This window comes from Oncorhynchus gorbuscha, linkage group LG08 (genome assembly GCF_021184085.1).
Source record: "Oncorhynchus gorbuscha isolate QuinsamMale2020 ecotype Even-year linkage group LG08, OgorEven_v1.0, whole genome shotgun sequence".
NCBI classification, from domain to species: Eukaryota; Metazoa; Chordata; class Actinopteri; order Salmoniformes; family Salmonidae; genus Oncorhynchus; species Oncorhynchus gorbuscha.
Genome location: NC_060180.1, coordinates 4,172,195 through 4,187,747, shown reverse-complemented (window position 1 = coordinate 4,187,747; position 15,553 = coordinate 4,172,195). Strand labels below are relative to the sequence as shown.

General features: G+C 44.2%; 1 protein-coding gene across 2 annotated transcripts; it reads right to left on the bottom strand.

Moving 5' to 3' along the window:
- LOC124041105 (S-adenosylmethionine synthase-like) lies at positions 1–12,754 on the bottom strand. 2 transcript variants are annotated; one of them, XM_046358279.1, is made up of 9 exons: positions 12,508–12,754; positions 4,880–4,957; positions 4,165–4,287; positions 3,519–3,775; positions 1,794–1,919; positions 1,550–1,642; positions 1,203–1,385; positions 844–977; positions 1–502 (listed from the first exon to the last, which is right to left on the bottom strand). In XM_046358279.1, the coding sequence occupies exons 1-9, from the start codon at positions 12,575–12,577 to the stop codon at positions 400–402; spliced, it is 1,167 nt and encodes a 388-aa protein (XP_046214235.1). In that variant the 5' UTR covers positions 12,578–12,754; the 3' UTR covers positions 1–399. The 2 variants fall into 2 exon arrangements, with proteins under 2 accessions (XP_046214235.1, XP_046214236.1); XM_046358280.1 differs by lacking the exon at positions 1–502 and having other exon boundaries at positions 840–977.
- Positions 12,755–15,553: the final 2,799 nt, after the last annotated feature.

Below are 15,553 nucleotides of genomic sequence, written 5' to 3'. Positions count from 1 at the left end.
TGTGATAGAAAAAGAGATGGAAGAGAGAGAGAGAGAGAGAGAGAGAGAGAGAGAGAGAGAGAGAGAGAGAGAGAGGGAGAATAGAGATTCCCCTCTATAAGTTGTACCCCTCTTATTCAAGATAAGAAGCATTACCAAACAAACCCCTCTATGGGCTACAATCACATAAATGATTGTTTAGCACTAACCAAAAACATATCCCTTCACCCTAATCCTAAACCTTAACCTCAACACTAGCCAATGAAAAAGCAGAACCATTTGTGGTTGTAGCCTGTAGATGGGGCCTGTTTCCTATCTCTGGGAGGGATCGTCGTTATATGTTGTTTAAGAGCTTGTTATATATTTGACCACGAGGGTGTTTAAGAGTTTGTTATATACTTGACCACCAGGGGGAGATGTTTAGTAGTTGAGCTCCTTGGGGACTTCCCAGGTAAACTCACTCCGGCCAAAGTGGCCGTAGCACGCTGTCTTCTGGTAGATTGGCCTCTTCAGGTTCAGTTCCCTGTGGCGAGAGAGATAAAACACATATCAGAGGTGGGAAAGACACCTGTAACATCAGTTGCAACACAAATGTACACTACCACTGCTTGTGTAACTTAAAAGTCCACACAAATCTGTCAATGACATGATAAGCATGACCAACTTGAACTGAGTGAACTAAAACATTAGAGGTGTTTGCAGCTCTCAAGATGGGTTCCGTAATTGAGCTAATAATATGACCTTCAAGCTGATATAGACCTCTATGGTTAATAGTGATGTGTGCGATGATCTACAACTAGATGTTACAAAAAACAGTTTTCCTTTGATAACAAGCTGCAGTGACTGCAGAGGTAAGGTGTTTACCGGACAATGACACCAGGTCGTAGGTCAAAGTTCTTGTTTACGATCTGCAGCAGCTCTCTCTCGGACTTTTGTGACGAGCCGTAGGTGAACACGGAGATGGACAGAGGGTGAGCCACTCCGATAGCGTAGGATACCTACAGTCACACACACCGAATTCTCTCAATGCTAACGTCAACATTTGAGACTTAACACAAGCCACTGATAAAATCTACAGCGCTAGTGACAATAATGACAATATAAAGTAAAAAGGAATTAGCTGATGTCAGTTCTGTCAGGAGAACTAATGTATTTGGTTGGTATTATATTGAGGAGGAGAACCCATAAAGTGAAGAACCTAGAGAACTATGATGAGACCTCACCTGAACCAGCACCCTCCTGCACAGTTTGGCCTTGACCAGGGACTTGGCCACCCAGCGGGCAGCATAGGCAGCAGAGCGATCCACCTTGGAGAAGTCTTTACCAGAGAAAGCTCCCCCACCATGGGCCCCCCAGCCTCCGTACGTATCAACGATGATCTTCCTACCCGTCACTCCAGCATCACCCTGGCAGAGGAGGAAGAGGGGGTTGATATTATGTTTGCTTTAAGATCTGATCTTGAATAATACCCTTTGGTCTTTAAAGAATGAGATGTGTGTGTGTGAAGGTGATGTGAGTAAACTTGTGTTTGTTGACGTGTGATTGCACCCGTTTAGGTTCTGAAATTCACCTGGGGTCCTCCGATGACGAAGCGTCCACTGGGCTGAAGATGGTAGATGGTCTTATCATCCAGGTACTTAGCCGGAACCACTACCTTGATCACCTGGTGGGAGGGGCGTAATAGATTGTGTTTGTATGAAGCCTTTCACTCAGCATCAAAGTGCTTTACATTGCGTTTACCACCAGAGCCACACATACAGATACGTTGGCCGAGTACTGAAATCATCTTCCTAGCAGTAGCATCTACCACATACCTTCTCCTTGAGCACCTCCTTCTGTTCCTCCAGGCCTATGAAGTCATCGTGTTGAACAGAGATGACCACGGTGTGGACCCTTATAGGGATCACTGCCCCGTGCTCCTGCTCATAGTGTACTGTCACCTGCGGGAGGAGAGGAGAGAGGGATGAGGGATGAGGGATGTTCTGCTGTGGGTTTGTTTTTGTTTCTCAGTCCTGAAGGCAAGATACTGTCAATGTTTTTGGATATCAATAAAGTTTTCTGAGGGCCTTGGTGAACTGAACTTCAGTCTTGGATGGATTTTAAATATATATTTTAATAGCTTTATCAACCAATCAATTGGAGCTCACCCAAGAGGAAATTGATCACCTCAAAAATGACAATTTACGACATTTGGAGTTCAACTCAGACCCCCCACCCCCAAATACCTTAGTGTAACCCCTCTCACAAGGTCCTATTTTGGGCCAGTCCTCTTCCAGCCCCCCTCCAAAATACCCCTTAAACTGGAGACCCTTCCCTCTTCACTTCCCGCTCATAGGAATTTCAGGAACTCAAGAATTGCCCATTAGGTTACAGATGCCTGAGGAAGGAATCCATTGGATGTTGGTCTGTTCCATTTCAGCTCCTTGCCCCTTCTCCCAACTTGAACATAAGAAATGTAGTGTAGGGCAAACTCAGTGGAGCTTCCACCACATTACTGACACCTATCCAGTCCTTTCAGATCTGTGAATGTTGAAGGCAGTAGGTGCTAGGAGAAGAGGTAGGAACTAGAAGAAAAGGTAGGAACTAGGAGAAGAAGTAGGAACTAGGAGAAGAGGTAGGAACTAGGAGGAGAGGTAGGAATGAGGAGGAGAGGCAGGAATGAGGAGGAGAGGCAGGAACTAGGAGGAGAGGTAGGAACGAGGAGGAGAGGTAGGAACGAGGAGGAGAGGTAGGAACGAGGAGGAGAGGTAGGAACGAGGAGGAGAGGTAGGAATGAGGAGGAGAGGTAGGAATGAGGAGGAGAGGTAGGAATGAGGAGGAGAGGTAGGAATGAGGAGGAGAGGTAGGAACGAGGAGGAGAGGTAGGAATGAGGAGGAGAGGTAGGAAAGAGGAGGAGAGGTAGGAACGAGGAGGAGAGGTAGGAACGAGGAGGAGAGGTAGGAATGAGGAGGACAGGTAGGAAAGAGGAGGAGAGGTAGGAATGAGGAGGAGAGGTAGGAATGAGGAGGAGAGGTAGGAATGAGGAGGAGAGGTAGGAATGAGGAGGAGAGGTAGGAACTAGGAGGAGAGGTAGGAATGAGGAGGAGAGGTAGGAACTAGGAGGAGAGGTAGGAATGAGGAGGAGAGGTAGGAACGAGGAGGAGAGGTAGGAATGAGGAGGAGAGGTAGGAATGAGGAGGAAAGGTAGGAACTAGGGGGTTAGAGATCATAACGACCCTTTGCTGTGATTTACGAGAGCACAGCCGGTCTCTTCTACTCCAGACTAGTCTTACTACATGGGGTTAGGGGTCAACTCATTCCCACTCAGCGGTATAAACAGACTAGACAAATGGTCTCATGGTAACAACTTCCTAGTGGCAACGTCTCACTTTTCTTTCTCTCTCTTCCTTACTTCCCTCCCCTTTTCTCTTTTCCCTTTCTCTCTTTCTCTGCTATGAGAAGCCTGTATACAACCATATACCACTTCTCTCCTCACATATCCCCCTCAGAGAGAGAATGAGGGAGAGAGAGAGTTCATTGGTCATTTTCTTAGTCTCACTTGTGTTTTAGAGTCGGGGCGGAGCCAGGGGATGGTTCCGTTGCGTCTGAGTTCGGCCATCTTGGAATTGAGTTTGTGAGCCAAAACGATGGTGAGAGGCATGCACTCCTCTGTCTCGTCAGTAGCGTAGCCAAACATCAGACCCTGGTCTCCAGCTCCCATGTCTTCCTCTTTCCTGTCGATGTGGACACCCTGAGCGATGTCTGGACTCTGCTGCTCCAGAGCCACCAACACATTACACGTCTTATAGTCAAAACCTGGGGAGAGCGAGAGAGAGAGAGGGGGAGAGAGAGAGAGAGAGAGAGAGGGGGGAGAGAGAGAGAGAGAGAGAGAGAGAGGGGGAGAGAGAGAGAGAGAGGGGGGAGAGAGAGAGAGAGAGAGAGAGAGAGAGAGAGAGAGAGAGAGAGAGAGAGAGGGGGAGAGCGAGAGGAGGGAGAAAGGAAGAGTGAGAGAGAGAGCGAGAGAGAGAGAGGGAGAGGGGGGAGAGAGAAGAAGTGAAAGAGCGAGAGAAAGAGAGAGTCATTATTATTACTCCTCTATGTTCCTGATTCCCTGGATTGTGCTTCCTACACTACAGTATGGATATAGACCAATACGTTTCAGTAGAAAACATACCTGTTTGATACAACAGAATCCTGTTTCTCACCTTTGTCTGAGTTGTCGTAACCGATGTGTTGTATGGTGTCTCTGACAACCTTCTGGTAGTCTACATTGGCCCGGGACGTGATCTCTCCACACAGCAGCACCATGCCAGTCTTACAAACCGTCTCTACCCAGGGTGAAGATAAGCATTACCACTTTAGAACTGTGTTATAACAACCTAGGACACTTTATATCTTCAGATCAGTGGTATTCTATGTAAGTGTGTCACAAGTTGTGTGTCATTAATTCGTAAGCCATTTCAAAATTTAGTTAGGGATCAATAACAACCATTTATTTTTTTGAGTTCATAGTGTAGAATGTACACTTGTGTCATTCGGTCAATATCCCAATATGGGGTCAGTGGGTTTCTTATGTGTTGTGTCCCAACTGTTGTAATAGTTTATTTCTTGGAAGTTAAGAAGTTATGTTAGAGATTATGAAAGGGTTTGAGTTGAAACAAAGTAGACTGAAGTGCTTCAGACAGAAAAATGCTTTTGGAACGTTGCAATTGTTTGTTGCTCTGTGTGTTTCACTTAAATGTGTCCCCTTCCCTCTAATTTACCACAAGCAACCTTGTATTCTGTGTTTAACTTAAATATATCCCCCAACCCAAGCAACATTGTATTCTGTATGTTACATTCAAATGTGTGCGGCCCTCACTCACGAAACATCTTGTTATTCTGTGTTTCATTTAAATGTGTCCCTCCACCCTCACTCACCACAGGCGACCTTGGCATTTGGGTCCTGCTTCAGGTGAGCATCCAGGACAGCATCACTGATCTGATCACAGATCTTGTCTGGAGAAGAACAAAGGATAGAAAGAGGACTAGAGTAAATAGAGGCCCGCCACCCAGCACATGGCTTGAATCATAAGCACACTGAAACAAAGTGTATTTGAGCGTGATGCGAATTAATCATTTCCTCATGAACAGGATTGTACCCATTGAACTTGTGAAACTTTTAAAAAGTGACACATTCCTTTTGCTGGGATAATCCCAGAGTACAAAAGAGCAGCAATTTTCACAACCAATGTTTTCCCCACCACACACAGTCCAACAGCTCTGTCTGAATGCAGGCTTATACAGTGTGCTGCATGAAGGGTTGAGTCAAATTGTAACTGGCTAAATGTATTATGTACCATTGATTTACAGTACGTTATTCGTTCAAGGTGAAGTCCAGTTTGCACTGTACAGATTTGACTTTGCCTCTCACAGCAGAAAAATAATCCTGCAGCAACAGGAAACGTGAATAATTATAATTCATGAACATTTTAGTATGGGTTGATATATTTTTCATCAGGGCAAGTCAAGTCTGACATTTTAAAGTGGAAATTACAAACTATAGAAGCCTTTTTAAATCTTGAATACACTACAATTTGCATTTCCTTCTGCTCGGGAAAATGATCTGCGACAACGGAGTGATCAAATTAATATTAAAGATCTAGTGGGGAAAGTGTTGGGAATGTTTGGGACCTCATTCCAGTTCCCAGTGGGTTTTCAAACTGTCACAGTGTCACTGCACAGCAGCGGGTAGAACAATGCCACAGTCCCCTGCATTCATCTTCTCTCCCTCTCTGTCTGACCACTCTGAAGCAACGTGTAGCATGGCTTACATCAACACCAACATTCCATTTTTAATGGTACATACAATGTTGATTATCAGTGGAACAGTTGGACATTGGAACAATAGCTTGGAAAGACATATGGGTGTCAGTTGTGTCTGCGTCGGCCAACAAGCAACCATGTACCCAGTGGACAAACATTGTAGCTCCGCTATCTCTTCCACTGTGGGAGGAAGGAGGCCCAACCACTTTCCACTATGTGTGGGAAAAGCCCAGCCTGTCTGCAAGGTCAAGCCAACGATACACTGTAGCAGAGAACCTGGTGGCTTTCCGAGAGAGAGACAGAGAGAGAGAGAGAGAGAGAGAGAGAGAGAGAGAGAGAGAGAGAGAGAGAGAGAGAGAGACAGAGAGAGAGACAGGGAGAGAGACAGAGAGAGAGAGAGAGAGAGAGAGAGAGAGAGAGAGAGAGAGAGAGAGAGAGAGAGAGAGAGAGAGAGAGAGAGAGAGAGAGAGAGAGAGAGAGAGAGAGAGAGAGAGAGAGAGAGAGAGAGAGAAGAGAGAGAGAGACAGAGAGAGAGAGACAGAGAGAGAGAGAGACAGAGAGGGAGACAGAGAGAGAGACAGGGAGAGAGACAGAGTGAGAGACAGAGAGAGAGAAGAGAGAGAGAGACAGAGAGAGACAGACAGAGACAGAGACAGACAGAGAGAGAGAGGACTGACCATCAATTATTTAAACATTTCAGTTTTAACCATTTTTGTGACTGTACAATGTTTGTTATTTACAAAGCTCATGAGGCATTTATACGTTATATTCTTCAAGAATCAATTTAAGTCCAAAATGGATATAGCAACTAAGGATTATAGCTTTAAGAAATTAAACAGGCTTTCGAGAACACAGAGATATACAAATGAAGTATAGGCCTATAATTTGTTGTTGTGGCAACATCCCTAACAATTTCATTTGTATTTATTCATTTATCTGTTATTTGACCAGGTAAGTTGACTGAGAACACGTTCTCATTTACAGCAACGACCTGGGGAATAGTTACAGGGGAGAGGAGGGGGATGAATGAGACAATTGTAAACTGGGGATTATTAGGTGACCGTGATGGTTTGAGGGCCAGATTGGAAATTTAGCCAGGACACCGGGGTTAACACCCCTACTCTTATGATAAGTGCCATGGTATCTTTAATGACCTCAGAGGGTCAGGACACCCGTTTAACGTCCCATCCGAAAGACGGATTAGTCTTTTGTATTTGTCCTCCACTTGGCCTGGTGTTTTCTTATCTCATGGTTTGTCTTCAGTGATGTGGCATTGTTCTCCTGATGTGACTGAAATGGTGGAAAAAGTGTTCAACTGTCATACTTGAGTAAAAGTAAAGATACCTTAATAGAAAATGACTCAAGTAAAAGTCAGTCACCCAGTAAAATACTACTTGAGTAAAAGTCTAAAAGTATTTGGTTTAAAACATACTTAATTATCGAAAGTAAATGGAATCGCTAAAATATACTCAAGTATCAAAAGTAAAAGTATAAATCATTTCAAATTCCTTATATTAAGCAAACCAGACGGCACGATTGAAAATATATATATATATATTTACGGAAAGCCAGGGGCATGCTCCAACACTCAGACATCATTTACAAACAAAGCATTTGTGTTTAATGAGTCTGCCTGAGCAGAGGCGGTAGGGATGACCAGGGATGTTCTTTTGATAAAAGTGTGTAAATTGGACCAATTTCCTGTCAAAATGTAACAAGTACTTTTGGGTGTCAGAGAAAATGTATAGAGTAAAAAGTACATTATTTTCCCTAGAAATGTAGTGAAGTAAAAGTAACATTTGGCAAAAATATAAATAATATAGTAAAGTATTTTTACTTAAGTTCTTTACACCAATGGATGACTGCATTGTGTGTTGGGCATCACATCACCATGTGTGTGTGAGGAGAGATGTACTGCCAAGACAAATAATGTGGCTCATTTCTAGGAAGGGACAAAGAGAACAACTGAAGGTGCCCAGTCTGAAAACATTAAAACATCTAAAACATTAAACAAGTGGAAAACATTTGGAAACACCTTTTCTGTGTCTCTGAGAGATTTCCCATTATTATTTTATTTATATTAAATCCTTATTTTACCAAGTTGACTAAGTACATGTTGGAAACTGACACACTGTACTGTTAACTCTATTGCTCAATCTCAATAGTAAAAAACTTCTCATACATTTCACTATTTCTGTATGACAGTTTGTGTTTCTGTGAGGGTATGTATATGTATGTATACGTCTGTGTATATGTGTGTGACTGTGTATGTTTCTGTGAGGGTATGTATACGTCTGTGTATATGTGTGTGACTGTGTATGTTTCTGGAGGTATTCTCACACAGGGTCAGCAGAGGGTCAACACAGGTTCTGACCAGTTTTGTTAATCTAGCCCAAAGAGGGCAGAATAGGTTTTAGCACTTCTCATTGGATGCCAATTTAACCTGGTTGAAGGGGACGGGGTGTATGAGACATCAGACCGGTTGGTTGCTGTATCAGAATGCACACGTTACAATAACAGCCAAATCAAACAGTAACATTGCATACACACACATACACACGTCACTCTCTCTCCCCCGCTCTCTCAGCCATACAACTCTACATCAGACCTCTACTCAACATCCCCCTCAGAGAGAAAGAGAGAGACAGATAGAGAGGGGGGGGAGAGAAAAACAGAGAGAGGGGGGGGGGGTGGAGAAACTGAGAGAGAAATAGAGAGAGAGAGAGAGAGAGGGTGGAGAGACTGAGACAGAAAGAGAGAGAAAGAGAGAGAGAGTGAGAGAGAGAGAGAGAGAGAGAGAGAGAGAGAGAGAGGGTGGAGAGAGACAGAAAGAGAGAGAAAGAGAGAGAGAGACAGAGAGACAGAGAGAGAGAGAGTGGAGAGACTGAGACAGAAAGAGAGAGAGAGAGAGAGAGAGAGAGAGAGAGAGAGAGAGGGTGGAGAGAGACAGAGAGACAGAGAGAGAGAGAGTGGAGAGACTGAGACAGAAAGAGAGAGAGAGAGAAAGAGAGAGAGAGAGAGAGGGTGGAGAGAGACAGAAAGAGAGAGAAAGAGAGAGAAAGCGAGAGAGACAGAGAGAGAGAGAGAGGGTGGAGAGACAGACAGAAAGAGAAAGAGAGAGAGAGAGAAAGAAAGAAAGAAAGAAAGAGTGAGACAGAGTGAGATAGAGAGAGAGAGAGAGAGAGAGAGAGAGAGAGAGAGAGAGAGAGAGAGAGAGAGAGAGAGAGAGAGAGAGAGAGAGAGGGCGAGGTGGAGAGAGTGGTAATGATGAGAGCCTGCCACATGTCAATGGGGTAGTCTATCAATGGAATACCATCCATATGCTCCCATAGTAAATGTGTTTGTGTTTGTTCAAGGAACACAGACGGATTAACAGCTGTAACTTCCTACTTGCCATTATATCCTCCAGACACCGGCTTCCAGGGCATTATCACTTTTATACAACGGGTTACCAACATATTGAAATAATGATTGACATATTTTCATTAAAAACATATATTTTGATTAATTTATTCATACTATTTCATCCTTCCACAAGATAATAATAATAATAATAATAATATATGCCATTTAGCAGACGCTTTTATCCAAAGCGACTTACAGTCATGTGTGCATACATTCTACGTATGATACAGTCCCGACACAAATCTAGGGTTGCTACCCAAGACGGCTGGTCGTTCACTCTATTGGTTCAGTTCCTAGAAACGCGACCCAGTTGATCTGTATCTATGGACATGACCCAGTCATTCAGTCTTTTTGTTCTGTATCGATGGACGCGACCCAGTCGTTCAGTCTTTTTGTTCTGTATCGATGGACGCGACCCAGTCGTTCAGTCTTTTTGTTCTGCATCGATGGACGCGACCCAGTCGTTCAGTCTTTTTGTTCAGTATCTATGGACGCAACCCAGTCATTCAGTCTTTTTGTTCTGTATCTATGAACGTAACCCAGTCGTTCAGTCTTTTTGTTCTGTATCTATGGACGCAAACCAGTCATTCTTTCTAAATGTTCCATTGCCATACTGGCTGGCAAAGTTCTTATCTCTTGCTCGCTAGCCAACTACTGCTAACTTAGTCACGTCACAAAGTGCAGACAGAATAACAGCAAAGTAGCTGCTGTTGTTTAAGCTGTTTTCTAGTGACATTTATTTGGATACATCCATAACAATGAGCTAATGAGGTGCGATTTCACCTGACATAGAAAACATGCTCCCTCTTCAGGACACACTGTCGTTCAGAGGAGCCAACAACACATCTCACACAATCACTTCAAACGGAAGCTGGAAAGACTGCAAATTAGCAGAGTTTAATTTGACCTTTTTTCAGTTAGACCTTTTTATATATATCTCCATAAAAATGATGCCGGCTGAATCATGATTTTGACCAGCTGAGAGACGTTGCCTGCCTGCCTGCCTGCCTGCCTGCCTGCCTGCCTGCCTGCCTGCCTGCCTGCCTGCCTGCCTGCCTGCCTGCCTGCCTGCCTGCCTGCCTGTCTGTCTGTCTGTCTCGTCCCGACTCACCACACGTTCATTACTATGGGACAGCAGGACATCGAAACATTGTTGCAAATGTCGGAGAGACAGACAGCAAGGTTTATACAAATCTCCTCTGTTAAAAACTAAACACTGTCTAAAGGAAATGTGAGATAATGTCTAGATGCTTTTTATAGTGGAGATCAAGTGTATAAATACCTGGCTGGGCTGATGAGACAGTGGATTGTGCAGTCAGATGGAACAGAGTAAATAGGCATTTTAACATCATCGATTTAGCCATTGGTAACGGTTTTAACCGTTAGCCAGCTGGAATGCGGTTTTAACAAATCAGCATTCAGGATTAGACCCACCTGTTGTATAGCATACTATATACCAGGGTATTCAGATGCTACCCTACGAGGCCTGGACTAATGCTGTGTTTTTGTCCTACCTGATAATAAATTGCACCCACCTGATTTGATTGATTGACCTGGTGCTATATACACTTGAACCATGATTGTGTCAAACTGTGGCCATGCATCTAATGTATAATGTGCATCATCAACATTGAGTCACTATTCACACTACATATGATAGGTACAGGCTATTGCTGTGGCCCACAGCTAGAGAGTGGGAGTACTGTTAAAGAGCAGGTAGGTAGAGAGCAGCTAGGTAGCGAGCAGGTAGGTAGAGAGCAGGTAGATAGAGAACAGGCAGATAGAGAACAGGTAGAGAGTGGGAGTACTGTTAAAGAGCAGGTAGGTAGAGAGCAGGTAGGTAGAGAGCAGGTAGATAGAGAACAGGTAGAGAGAGAAATTAGATAGAGAACAGGTAGGTAGATTGCAGGTAGGTTGAGATTAGGTAGACAGAGCAGGTAGGCAGAGAGCAGGTAGATAGAGCAGGTAGAGAGCGAACAGGTAGAGAGAGAAATTAGATAGAGAACAGGTAGGTAGAGAACAGGTAGAGAGAGAGCAGGTAGAGAGAGAGCAGGTAGAGAGAGAGCAGGTAGGTAGAGAACAGGTAGAGAGAGAACAGGTAGGTAGAGAGCAGGTAGAGAGAGAACAGGTAGAGAGAGAGCAGGTAGATAGAGAACAGGTAGAGAGAGAGCAGGTAGATAGAGAACAGGTAGATAGAGAACAGGTAGAGAGAGAGCAGGTAGGTAGAGAGCAGGTAGATAGAGAGCAGGTAGATAGAGAACAGGTAGAGAGAGCAGGTAGATAGAGATCAGGTAGATAGAGAACAGGTAGAGAGAGAGCAGGTAGATAGAGAACAGTTATAGAGAGAGCAGGTAGGTAGAGAGCAGGTAGATAGAGAGCAGGTAGATAGAGAACAGGTAGGTAGAGAGCAGGTAGATAGAACAGGTAGAGAGAGAACAGGTAGAGAGAGCAATTAGGTAGAGAGCAGGTAGAGAAAGAGCAGGTAGAGAAAGAGCAGGTAGAGAAAGAGCAGGTAGAGAGAGGTCAGGTAGGTAGAGAGCAGGTAGGTAGAGAGCAGGTAGAGAAAGAGCAGGTAGAGAAAGAGAGCAGGTAGAGAAAGAGCAGGTAGAGAGAGCAGGTAGAGAAAGAGCAGGTAGAGAGAGGGCAGGTAGGTAGAGAGCAGGTAGAGAAAGAGCAGGTAGGTAGAGAGCAGGTAGGTAGAGATCAGGTAGAGAAAGAGCAGGTAGGTGGGAGGCAGGTAGAGAGAGCAGGTAGAGAGCAGGTAGAGAGAGAGTAGGTAGAGAAAGAGCAGGTAGAGAGAGAACAGGTAGAGAGAGCAGGTAGATAGAGATCAGGTAGATAGAGAACAGGTAGAGAAAGAGCAGGTAGAGAAAGAGAGCAGGTAGAGAAAGAGCAGGTAGGTAGAGAGCAGGTAGAGAGCAGGTAGAGAGAGAGTAGGTAGAGAAAGAGCAGGTAGAGAGAGCAGGTAGAGAGCAGGTAGAGAGAGAGTAGGTAGAGAAAGAGCAGGTAGAGAGAGAGCAGGTAGAGAGAGAGCAGGTAGGTAGAGAGCAGGTAGGTAGAGAGCAGGTAGAGAAAGAGCAGGTAGAGAAAGAGAGCAGGTAGAGAAAGAGCAGGTAGGTAGAGAGCAGGTAGGTAGAGAGCAGGTAGAGAGAGAGCAGGTAGAGAGAGAGCAGGTAGAGAGAGAGCAGGTAGAGAGCAGGTAGAGAGAGAGCAAGTAGATAGAGAGCAGGTAGAGAGAGATCAGTTAGATAGAGAGCAGGTAGGTAGAAAGCCAGTTGAGAGAGAGAATATATTGAGCAGGTAAAGAGCAGGTAGAATACAGCCAGGTGAACACTCACCTGGATGTCCCTCTCCAACAGACTCCGAAGTGAACATGAAGGACCCATCATCCAGCAGAGTGTCACTCATTTTGACACGGGCAGGTGCTCAGAACCACTAAAAAAACACAGAGAAATTTTCCAGTGAGAGCTTTATATCCCAGCTCGTTCTCTTGAGAGAGAGAAGGTACAGGGAGAGAGAAAAAAGAGAGCGAGAGGGTTGCTGCCAATTGACTGTCTATCCAACAGAACTCCTGGACTATCTACACATGGTCCTATATATTGCTAAGAAAAAACACACACACAAACGCACACGCACGTCATGTGAACCCCTGGGTGAGACCATTCCAGGGGGAGTTGTTGATGGGAGGGGATTTCAACTTTTCAGAAAGCCCCAGTTAACCCTTAGTTCTCTCCACACTCCCGAATGGTGGAAGGAATCTACCACTTCTGTCTTCCACAGGGGTGCTGCTGGAGTCTAGTAACCTTTGTTGTGCTGTAGAAAGCAAAGATTTATCATGAAAATATCCCTCCTCCCTATTATATGGGTGGTTTAGGTTAGCTCTCCACTAGGTTGGAGCTGGGGCTGTGTAAAGGTATGGAGAGAGAGTGGGGGGCTTTAACATATGATGCAATATATCGTGTTTACTATATTTCTTCAGCTACATTGGTTTGTCATTATTACTGGATGTAAAAAAAAATGTTTTATTGGTAGGGAAATAGGTTAAATATTTGTGTAGTTTATGTGTCACATTATTTCTGTGTGTTGTAACTGAAAGAGGGAGTGTTGCAAGTATTTACATTTACATTTACGTCATTTAGCAGACGCTCTTATCCAGAGCGACTTACAAATTGGTGCATTCACCTTATGACATCCGAGTACTCTACGTACAACAGTATGTAATGGTTTAGAAAGCATGCCAGGTTTCAACTGTTTGGGCTACATTGTGCAATAAATGTGTACTTTTTCAAATTTCCTAGTAGTGGCAAGGTACAAACCGATCGGACGCAACAGACTTTTTTATGAGAAAAACAATTTTTGGGATGTCTCATGGTCTGACAAACACCGCTCTGGCTCTGCCACCTTTCACCCCAGATGTCTCATGGTCTGACAAACACCGCTCTGGCTCTGCCACCTTTCACCCCAGATGTCTCATGGTCTGACAAACACCTCTCTAGTTCTGCCACCTTTCACCCCAGATGTCTCATGGTCTGACAAACACCTCTCTAGTTCTGCCACCTTTCACCCCAGATGTCTCATGGTCTGACAAACACCGCTCTGGCTCTGCCACCTTTCACCCCAGATATCTCATGGTCTGACAAACACCTCTCTAGTTCTGCCACCTTTCACCCCAGATGTCTCATGGTCTGACAAACACCTCTCTAGTTCTGCCACCTTTCACCCCAGATGTCTCATGGTCTGACAAACACCTCTCTAGTTCTGCCACCTTTCACCCCAGATGTCTCATGGTCTGACAAACACCTCTCTAGTTCTGCCACCTTTCACCCCAGATGTCTCATGGTCTGACAAACACCTCTCTAGTTCTGCCACCTTTCACCCCAGATGTCTCATGGTCTGACAAACACCTCTCTAGTTCTGCCACCTTTCATCCCAGATGTCTCATGGTCTGACAAACACCTCTCTAGTTCTGCCACCTTTCACCCCAGATGTCTCATGGTCTGACAAACACCTCTCTAGATCTGCCACCTTTCACTGCAAATGCTGAAGTGCGCCACCAGCAGATGTAGTGGAATGAAATGCATCCAACACAAAACATGCAGATATCTATGTCCTAAACTGATGGATTTTGATGGGGATTGTTTTGTTATACAACTTAGATTGACGCACCGGTGCATCAATCAACTCTAGGGGGTAAAAAAAAAAATCTCTACCATCAGCCACCTCCAACGTCGTTTAAGAGCATTTGGCAGTACATCCAACTGGCCTCACAACCGCAGACCATGTGTAACCAAGTCAAACCAGGACCTCCTATATCCAGCTTCTTCACCTGCGGAATCGTCTGAGACCAGCCACCAGATAAAAATGAGGAGTAAAACTGTTTGTCATAAAGTGCTTTTGTGGGACACACAGAAAGTGAGAATTTGTCACACAAAAAGTGATTTAAGTGGAAATTAGGCTGGTCTGATGTGTAAAAATATAGGACATTATTGCTTTCTTCACCCATATTTAATTTTTGTTTACAAAAGTAGTGTGTAGTTCCAGTAGTTAGCTACACCACTACATAGCAAAAAAATGATTAACTACTGAAAATACTACCAATATTTGAATTTAGTTCAACTACTATCAAGCGACTGCAAAATGTTATTAAATTACTAGTTAAATGCAGTTCACTGCTCCCCAAAACTGTACGAGAATATACAGTGCATTCGGAAAGTCAAAGGGTCTGAAAACTTTCCGAATTCACTGTATACAATTATACAAATCATATATGAATAACTGTATGGTGCAGAGGTGTATATATACACACACAGTCACACACACAGTCACACACACACACACACACACACACACACACACACACACACACACACACACACACACACACACACACACACACACACACACACACACACACACACACACACACACACACACACACACAGTCACACACATCTGGATCTGGTAATAGTTCATGTTGACTCAGCTCCAAGAAATGAGAGGAGAATTTTAACAAGAATTCAGCAGTGCTCAGTTTAGTAGTCTCTTTCCTGTCAGGATACGAGAAGCAGATTGTTTAAAAGCAATATTCACTATATTCCCTTTTTCACAGACAGTCACCATAGTGTCCCAGTATCTCAAATTGACAAACAGTCACCATAGTGTCCCAGTATCTCAAACTGACAGACAGTCACCATAGTGTCCCAGTATCTCAAATTGACAAACAGTCACCATAGTGTCCCAGTATCTCAAATTGACAAACAGTCACCATAGTGTCCCAGTATCTCAAACTGACAGACAGTCACCATAGTGGCCCAGTATCTCAAACTGACAGACAGTCACCATAGTTTCCCAGTATCTCAAACTGGAAATACGTGGTGTTTAATC

Coding starts and splice junctions, on each gene's coding strand:
- LOC124041105 (XM_046358279.1), bottom strand. CDS start 12,577: ATGAGTGACACTCTGCTGGATGATGGGTCCTTCATGTTCACTTCGGAG. Junction 1,920..3,518: donor GCCCCGACTCTAAAACACAA/GTGAGACTAAGA, acceptor CTCCTCCCGCAG/GTGACAGTACACTATGAGCA. Junction 503..843: donor CGACCTGGTGTCATTGTCCG/GTAAACACCTTA, acceptor CTCTCGCCACAG/GGAACTGAACCTGAAGAGGC.